The following is a 10,138-nucleotide window of genomic DNA, read 5'->3' as shown; positions in this document are numbered from 1 at the left end:
AAATAATCTATGAAAGTAATGAAAACGAAGTTGAAAAATTCAATGACGATCGATTCAACTCTGTCCTTACCGACGAATTTATGGATAATTTTTACAATTAAATTGACATGAAATCGTTAGCTGAAAATTCGGAATAAAGTACGAAAATACAAGCTAGAATTGATAGATTACGCCAAAACTAGTTCTTGTTTTTTAACTAAGAATATTGCAGAAAGTTGCAGAGAAATGTTGTTTTTGCGAGTTGTTGGATCACCTCATCTCCTTTTTGTTGGGTTCCTCAAGTTAGTTGTCGCTCAGTTCCGGTGACTCGGTCTTGCAGGCAAACACCATTGTATTTTCATAGATGTTTGACTAGGGTACGGGTTTTTTCCTTGTTGGGTTGAGATTGCTAAAACCCGTCATCAATTTCAACTCCTGTGTGGGCAACTGGAAAATTCGTCATTGAGCTAAACACTAGCTTTTTATATAACCAAATTAAAGCATTGATTAAATAGAAAAAAACTCACACGACTAAATGCAATTTAAATAGAGATTCAAATGAAGTGGGGTCGGAGAAATATATATATATATATATATGTTTTTTATTAGTATGCTTTGATGACTTGATTTACATATTTTTTCTGACACAAATATTTTTTTAATTATTACTACTTAAATTAAATATTTTCAAATATATATCTTTCTTGTTTAATTTGGCGTGAAAATCAGACATTATTATTCCGGTTTGTATATTTTTCTTGATAGCGTTTTTTGTAGCCACAAAATAAGAAAACATAAGTTTTTTTAAAAAATATGAATACTCGACCTTGACCCGAACACGACACTGTCAGATAGTTACTAAACAAGGCCGAGTTCAGATAATAAAAACAATATCCGGAAAACCGGATACCCGACTCGAAACCCGAAAAACACGACCGTGCCCACCCTCTTGTATTGAAAGTATATAACTAACAATGACCGAAACCGATGCGAAAGTGCAATCCGAGATATTTAATTTAACGAGTGTAATGGTGTTGATTAACGTGGCGTGAACTAATAATGATGAAAATATGCTAAGAAAATAGAGATTATTTGAGCTTGTATGGGCTCTGTATCTTATATTTTGAATTGGATCCTAGCTGTTTCGGGCCAGTTAAAACTTAAGTCAGCTTGGTAGTTGGTACAAAAAGTATCCATCGCATTTATATAATTATCCAAAAAGTACTATCTATATTTTGCTCTCTCTGAATAATGCTGAAAAGTTCTTTTTATATTGAAATTTATATAGTATTTTATGTCAATTAAAATAAATTTCAATTTAATTCAATTATAATATTATTTGAAATTCATTATTCTTTGTACTAATAACATGTAAACAAGTAAGATATAAATTTAAAATTTTTATTTATTGTTTCATTGTAACTATAAAACTATAATCGAAAAATCATTGACTTCAAATCCATCTCCACAAATACAACGTGAATTTATTTCAAATTTATCTACTTCCGGAGGGCCAACAATAAAGTATGAGTTCCCGTTGTTAAATGGGATCCAGAAAAATAAAATAAATAAAGATTAAAGAATTTGAAAGCTGTTTTCCTAAGATAATATAAGATCTTGGTACTTTAGTTTACACTACAATATAAAGAACACTTCAATGTAGCATATATCGACTACGGATCACAGGCATATTTTATGTGTTGTCACATTTGAATTTTATTTTTTTCGAAGTCCCTCTATATAATCGATTTTTATATTTAGGTCTCGAACTCGGACTAAATTTATTGGATTATTATATTCATAAATACTTGTACTCTTTGTGGTCACATTTTCTATCGCAGCAAAGGAAGTGAAATTTCTACTCCCAAATTGACGGACGCCGAAATTTATTTATGGAGGAAGCTTTTGAATATTATATAATAATTTTTTTAAAGAAATAAGTTAAATGGTTGAATCGTAGAAAGTGCGTGATCTGATGATGATTGGGAATTGCACAAATTACGGCTGATTTTAGGCAAAGGAACACACAAACAACACTATTTCTTCAATTAATTCATTAAATAAGATTCCATGGTATTTGAACATTTTTAGGAATCTCATTATTTATTTATTTGTGTATTTAGTGGGGTGTATTCAATCCAAAGTTTATATGATTTTTAATGAATTTTTCAAATGATAGACTTTCATGAATTTGATAGATTCTTATTGAATTTTACAAAATATCACATATTTATAAACTTCATGTATATTTTTTACAAGATTTTTATAAACTTTTGTGAAATTTTTTTAATAAGATTTTATAAATTTTGTACTTAATTATAACATTTATTTTTTTATTAATTTCTTTGAACCAATAATTAATTGACATATATAACATATTCAATTTGAAATAATTTTTTAATATTTATATTAATAAATAAATTTACTTATTTAAAAGTTAAATTATTTAATCCTTACATTAGTATATATGTGGATTTGTATGCATGTTTGTAAATTTTTTAAAATATATCAATTGATTAATCTATTACTTTGTTTTTAAATTAAAAATATACATGTGAAAATAATATTATTTAGCATTGTGTGGATATAATTTTGTATAAAAATATCATATATTACATATTAATTGAAAATGATAAAAAAAATTTAAAAAATAATGGTTGTTGCGAGGCTATTCAATAATCAAGAATTAAGCAATATTTTTTGGGATCATCTTTTATTATTATTGAATATTACATTAATTTTTATAAATCATAAAGTAAAAATCACAAAATCAATTCTGCAATTCAAAATTTTCTATGATATTAAAATAAAAAATTATTAAATGAACAATCAGCCAAGAAATGAAATATTTGAAAAAGAAAGATGAAATTTATATAGAAATACATTTCGAAAATTTGAGAAAATGATAGAGATAGATGAGAGTACAGAAGATAAAAAGAGAGGTAATGTGAAGCGACATATAGAGAAATAAATAACTTGTGTATGTGTTAGAAATTTTAAAATCCATCAAAATCTTTGGGTTGAACCAAATACAATTTTTGACAATTTATAATTGTACATGAGACTTTAATATTTGTATGTTAATGAATTCCATGAAATTATTAAAAATCTATTTAAAATTTGAATAAATATAGACTTTTATAGAGTTTTTAAAAGTCAATGTTGAATACCACTTGACTTTTTAAAACTTTATGAAAGTTTATTTTGAATATCATCAGACTTCTATAGAGTATGTAAAAATTTTAATTGAATACTTCAATAGTTCTAAAATCTATAAAAGTTATTAAATGTCAATAAATCTCCTGCATTAGTTTACTAATTATTTTAATTAGGATTTTACAATAAAAATATTTTTTAAAAAGTATGAACCCCGAAAAAATTAGAAAAAGGAATAGTACAATAAAAGAAAGTACAAACGCAAATTAGTGGTGGCGACGTGTGAGAGTAATTTTTGTGTCGGTGAAATTTGTGGCCGATTGTTTTTAATGGTCATAATGGTGGTTGTCGCAAAAGAGTACTAAAGGTGAGCTAGGCTCGGTGCATCATGTGGATTTATGATATGCACCCAAATTTAATTTTTTGTAATATAATTTAGTGCACTTGAATTCAAAAATTACACATAGATATTAAATTTTTTAGATCGGACCAAAATAAAATATAAAATAGTATTATTTATAGCCACTCACTGTTTTTAGAATGCAATAACTCACCATCACTACACTTCACTTTCATGGCCCCATCAAACATGACTCGGCACACAATAATGGTCTCAAGTTTTTCTTGGCTCTGTGATCCGCAAAAAGGGTTTGTTTTTTTGGTGAAAATTCATTTAGATTCGTCAAGTGTAAAATGTTCCATTTGGGGGGAAAAAGAAAAAGTAAAGGGCGATATTCACAGAAGGATGCATCTACACAGATATTGACTACAGAAAAGGATGCATTTCCAATTTCACATGGAAGAAATTAGGAACATAAACATTGGGGAAAAGTCTAGGATCTTGCAAAAATGAAAAACGGAACAGGTGTGTTAAAATCATCATCTTTATTATTAATAAATATTCTATAAATGGGAAAAAAGAAGATTATAGCATGACATAACGAGTAACAGTGAAAACTTCATCAAAGGGGCTGCAATGGAACTAGCCATTCTTGATTCTTGATATGGTTGATATGGTTCTCTAGCTATACAAACACTTCCTGAAAAACCTACTTTATTTTCACAGCTTAATTCATATAAATAAATAAGGATTTACATTACGTCTCTACTCTTTGATCATCACTTTTCTTGTTTCTTCCACAACCAAACTTCTAAACAATTTTATCAAGAATCAATCCTCGATGGTACATTACACATATTCCCGGAACAATATGCCTTCGCTTAATCTCTACTTTGATCTTGTTTGTCGTTTCTTCTCATCCCAGAAATGAGAATCACGAGTGCCAGTAGACAAAGGTGAATCCTTTGAGAAATGAGAAGTGAATAAATAGACGTATTCGTAACTCAGAACTGTTTTGTGAGTTCTGGGGTGTTAGAGGAAGTACCTCTTTCAAAAGACTCAATAGAAGGGTGGTGGCGGTGGGGATGCGTACGAAATGCCAACAACAGGCGGCAGTGGCCCTTCATATACTGGAGCTGGTGGAGGGGGTGAGGGTGATGGTGGCGGAGGAGAATTATAGTGATATGGTGGAGGGGGTGGGGGTGGAGAATTGTAGTGATAAGGAGGAGGAGGTGAAGGTGATGGTGGAGGCTTGTAAACATATGGCGGTGGAGGCGGGTATTCTTCACATGGTGGTGGTGGTGGAGGGGGTGGTTCTATACAAGGTGGTGGAGGTTCGATTGGCGGGGTTGGTGGCGGTGCATGGTACACTGGAGGGGGTGGGGATGGATACACATATACGGGAGGTGGAGGCGGCGAGTATAATGGTGGGGGTGGGGATGGATACACATATACGGGAGGTGGAGGTGGCGAGTGTGATGGTGGGGGTGGAGGTGAGTTATACAAATAAATAACTGGTGGCGGAGGAGGTGGTGGGCTATTCGGAGGAGGTGGGGGTGACCTTTGACAAGGCGGATGAATAATTGGAGGCGGTGGAAACGGAGAAGGTGGTGGTGAGTAAAGTGGAGGTTGAGGGGATGGTGGTGGAGGTGGTGGTGAGTAAATAGGTGGAGGAGGTGAAGATGGTGGGGGAGGAGGAGAGGGAGGAGGAGAGGGAGGAGGTGGTGATGGTGGCGGTGGAGATGGGGGAGGTGGTGAGTAAACAGGTGGAGGAGGAGAGGGAGGAGGTGGTGATGGTGGTGGTGGAGATGGTGGAGGGGGAGGTGGTGAGTAAACAGGTGGTGGGGGAGGTGGTGAGTAAACAGGTGGAGGAGGAGAGGGAGGAGGTGGTGATGGTGGTGGTGGAGATGGTGGAGGAGGAGAGGGAGGAGGTGGTGATGGTGGTGGTGGAGATGGTGGAGGAGGAGGAGAATAGACAGGGGGAGGAGGGGAGTAGACTGGTGGAGGGGGAGGAGAGTAAACAGGAGGTGGAGGCGGAAAAATCTGGGGAGGAGGTGAAGGTGGAGGTGGTGAATAAACTGGCGGAGGAGGTGACGGCACCACTACCACAGGTGGTGAAGGAGGCGGCGGCGGTGGAAGAGAAGGAATAAACGGGTGGCACTTGAAAGCCCCACAATGAATTTTCTTAGACAAGAACAATTTACACTGTCCTGCAGACCTCTGTGCGGGCCTATTCGGCAAACAATTCCGGCGATCATCAAACTCCGGCAAAGCCAAACACACTGGCGGCTCGCCCGTGAAGAAATTATAAGCATAGGTGAAATTCTCCAAGCTCGGCAGCTGACAAATGCTCGCCGGAATCTCACCCGAAAACATATTATGTGCCACATTCAACTGCTCCAAACTCACCAGTCCCCCAATACTCTCCGGCAAATTCCCCAACAAGCCATTGTTGCTCACATCCAAAACAGTCAAATTCTTCAACAATCCAATCTCACTCGGAAAACAAGACCTCAACTTATTGTCCATAAATATAATCTCATTAAGATTACTCATATTTCCAAGACTGGCCGGCAGGCAACCATGAAACCTGTTGTTAGCCAAAACTATAACAGAAACAGGGGAGTTTCCGAAATTATCCGGCAATTCAAAAGCAAATCTGTTGTGGTTGATAAATATAGCATCTAAAGGCTTATCAAAAAGCTCAGGCGGAACGGTACCTTCAAACTCATTGAACCGAATATCCAAATAAATCAACTTGGGCAAGCTTAAAACAACGTAGGGGAATTTCCCAGCGAACCTGTTGTTGCTCAAATCAAGCTCGAACAGTACCTTTAAGTTCCTGAACTTCTTGGGCACGGTCCCGCAGAATCTGTTGGAATTGATGTGAAAAAGACCCAGATCTGTGAGAAGACCCAGCTCTTCAGGAAGATACCCCGCAATGTCGCCGTGGTTAAGATCAATACCAGCAACCGTAAGTATTGAATGGTTATCAAGTGCAGGAGCACAAAACACCCCTTCATACCCGCACACGTTAGATCCAACCCAATTTCCGGTCAAATTGTAGGGATCTGAGAAAATGGCGAGCTTCCAGGCTTGTAAAGCAATGTACGCATTTCGTAGCCTCGGATTATCGAACACCAGCGAAGGGTCAACCTTCACATGTTCTCCTCTATCACCGAATTCATCTATGTAGTAAAGAAGCTGCCGTCTCTTGATGTAAAGAGCTTCCGAATCTGTAAGCGGTCCATTTCTGCTCATATGGACACTGGAATGCAATGCATGAGCATGAACATGGCCTGTCTCCGAAGAAGAAAGCGACAGCAAAGGAAGAAAGAGCAAAAGACTGCTCAAATACAAAAACCCACCACAATAATTGAACTTTCGCTTCATTTCACAGTACCAGACATGCAACAAGCTTTTCCTGAACTTTTTGTGTTTAGTTTCTGAAAATGTGGTTCTTGCTCCCCTTCTGCTTACAATTTTCAGATCTGAGAGCAGGATAATGGGCAGAAAGTGAACATGGGATTTGGGCGACGGAGGCAGCGGTGGTGGTGGTGGCGATTCTGGGAGAGAAGTGAAGGGGGAAAAGGAGGAGTTTTGACTTGGGAATAGTATGTGAAGGGAATTTGAGAGAAATAAACAAACAGCCAACGCCTGGACAGCTAAATCACAGCTCAAAGCCCACCACACTACATTCTCTAACCTCTCGCTCTCTTTATTTCTAATTTTATTTTATTTAGGATTTATCGTCATTATCCAATAAAATTCCCAAAAAATTTAAAGAAATTTAAATTGTCATCGAATAATATATATAAGAATATATAGTTTGGAAAAGTGATTTTGATGATATGATATGCAGTTTTTTAGAAGATGAACTTTGAAATATGATATAATTTTTTTGAATGGTGAAAAATGAATTTATTGTATAAAATGATACAAAAATGAAGTGAACTAAGAATAAATCCAGAGTAAGGTGGCATGTTTTTTTTTTGTTTTTTCTCTAATTTTAGGATAGTGAAAATAAAAACACAACCCGACATTGTCTAATGTTTTGTAATCATTTTTTAATCATAAATAAAGACAAAATATTAATTGTACAAAAGAAGAATTGACATAAAGAATGTGGTTCTGAAAATTTTCTTTATACAAAATTTAAAAGAATTTTGTGTAAATTTTGGTATATTAAATGAGGAGGAAAAAAAAAATTAAAAAAAGAAGAAAAAAAAGGAGGATAAGTCCCCAACCGAATATAGGCAACTTTTATTCAATCTCAACTAACACATTGATGAATACTGAACGCGCTCCTAACGTAAAGCTTATGATATGTACTCTAATTATTAATTCAACTTCTTTACTTTAAATTATAATATAATATATATATATATATATTATTAATTAAACAAACTTACTTTAACTGTACCCCTGACTTTTAATATCCGTTACTCCTGTATTTTGTACTACATTTATTATTTCCAAAAATCAATTTAATCAATAAAACTATATTATTTTTTTTATTTCTAGTTTAAATGTTCTAAACTTTTCATTTTTAATTTAAAAATATTGAATACATGTTAGCAAGAACAGAAGAATAATAATTGGTGAATAATAATTAATGGGGGGAAATTAATGTTCGTGAATTTTTTTTATGTGGTTTGCTTTTTAATTTGTTATTGTATATATATTATGAATTTAAGAAGTATGTGGAGTGGAAATGGCATAAAGCTTGCTAACAGCCGGCCAACTGGACGCGCGTTGGATTTTAGATATTTAATCATTTTTAGGCTGAGTCTAAATTGTTCGTTTCTGCATCTTTATCACCTTTTTGGTGAAAATGTTAAATTCCCTTTAAATTTCAATCTGGACAGTATTTTGAATTAGTGTATGTTTTAAATCAGAATATTTATATATTTATCGGCCGGTTTATGTTTACCAAAAAAAAAATTCAATTAGGTGACGTTTACTTAAAACAAAATAATCAACATTTGAACAAATAGTTAATTAATTTGTTTGAAATTTTCACCACATACGTTGCATCTTCTAAGAAGACCTTACAATTAAAAAATTTGAGTTTCAAAGTATTTCTAATTATATTTTATTTTCATACATTGACATACTTTCAAAAAGAAAATCATTAAGTAGAAACGTCATCGAACACATAATTCTATACATGCAAGTATCTTCCATTTTAGTAAAAAGAAAAAAAGTATCTTCCATTTTTTTAAAAATTAATTTTGGCTTTAATTAAAGTTAGCCCCAATTAATTTAATTGTATAGTAATGTCAATCAGTTTTAAAGGACAATATATTTTATTCGGTTCAACTCATTAATATGTTTCCTACTTATGTATGTAATCGGAGATACTCAAGAATGATTTAATTAATCCAATTTGATTTTTTTTTGTTGAGTAGGTCTTTTGTGAGAGTCTCACGAATCTTTGTATGTGAGACGGATCAACCCTACCGATATTCACAATAAAGAGTAATATTTTTTCATGGATGACCCAAATAAGAAGTTCGTCTCACAAAATACGGTCCGTGAGACCGTCTCACACAAGTTTTTGCCTTTTAATAAACAAATCTACAAGCTCTTTATCGATCGATCGAATTTTTTAAAATTTGTTTGGCATTTTCAAAGATGCATAAAAGTCGTTCTCGTTCTTGAGTTTAGTTTCAAGACTCAAGAGATCACAACTTTTATATTTGTTAATGTACTTAGCTTTTGTGTTGTATGTGCATGTAATATAAAAAAATTCAACAGTTATTTTTGTAAATTTGAATTTAATTATAATTTTTGTTTCCATGTTAGGCTAATAGGATATTGATTAGGATAATAGGATATTGGGAAGAGAATTTGAGAAGTTTTTTTAATTTATAATTTATTTTTCTCACCTTAATTTTATATTAGAAAAATCTATATACTATTCTATTAAGTTTGAGACATTTAAAGTAACTAAATTTGGTGTCATGGTCTGTTTTAATAATTATATATATTAATAAAATGTTCAAATTTTAATGCAAGTTATATGTAGTTCAGCGGATAAAGTCATTATTTCCTCGTGTTTAGGTTATAGGTTCAATTATCACTGATATCACTTTTTTATTTTTTTATTTTTCAATTTATTTTTTAATTTATATATCAAAATTACAGTGTAGTCCCTCGCTATCTCTTATAATTATATTTTGATCTTCATTTAAATATAAATCAAATGAATTATAAAAAATATTATACACGCAACGCGTGCGTCAGTGCACTAGTTGTAATAATAAATTGGTCTAAACAAATAAATGATCAAACGGTTACTTTAAGGAATTGATAAATTATTAAATAATAAATATTTATAACTATGTTAAGCATGGAATTATTTGTATTATCTAATTAGAGAGAAAATAAGAGGGTTGAAAAGAAAAAAAATACAGAGAATAAAAATGGTAAGTATCATCAATACACTTAATATAGAGGGTTTAACTTCAATACAATGCTAGTATACAATAAAAATGGTAAGTATCATCAATACACTTAATTATTTTGACACTTATTGTCGATGTTAAATTTTTATTGTCCACATATGACGGAATTTGTCGTTTTAATAAAAATTATATTTGATGGTAACCTTGCAACTATAATATTTTAACGTAGAAGAGCTCAAACACAATGTTTCGA

General features: G+C 32.8%; 1 protein-coding gene across 1 annotated transcript; it reads right to left on the bottom strand.

Moving 5' to 3' along the window:
- Positions 1-4,003: 4,003 nt before the first annotated feature.
- On the bottom strand, positions 4,004-7,203 carry LOC142545590 (uncharacterized). Its single transcript, XM_075652854.1, has one exon. It carries the CDS (start codon positions 6,866-6,868, stop codon positions 4,535-4,537), a length of 2,334 nt encoding a protein of 777 aa, XP_075508969.1. The 5' UTR covers positions 6,869-7,203; the 3' UTR covers positions 4,004-4,534.
- Between the last annotated feature and the right edge of the window lie 2,935 nt (positions 7,204-10,138).

Source organism: Primulina tabacum, chromosome 5, assembly GCF_025594145.1.
Source record: "Primulina tabacum isolate GXHZ01 chromosome 5, ASM2559414v2, whole genome shotgun sequence".
NCBI lineage: Eukaryota > Viridiplantae > Streptophyta > Magnoliopsida > Lamiales > Gesneriaceae > Primulina > Primulina tabacum.
The sequence above is the reverse complement of the archived record's forward strand: the minus strand, read 5'-3'. Positions and strand labels throughout refer to the sequence as shown.

What these genes read in the sequence shown, in the direction of transcription:
- LOC142545590 (XM_075652854.1), bottom strand. Translation starts at nt 6,868, where the DNA reads ATGAAGCGAAAGTTCAATTATTGTGGTGGGTTTTTGTATTTGAGCAGT.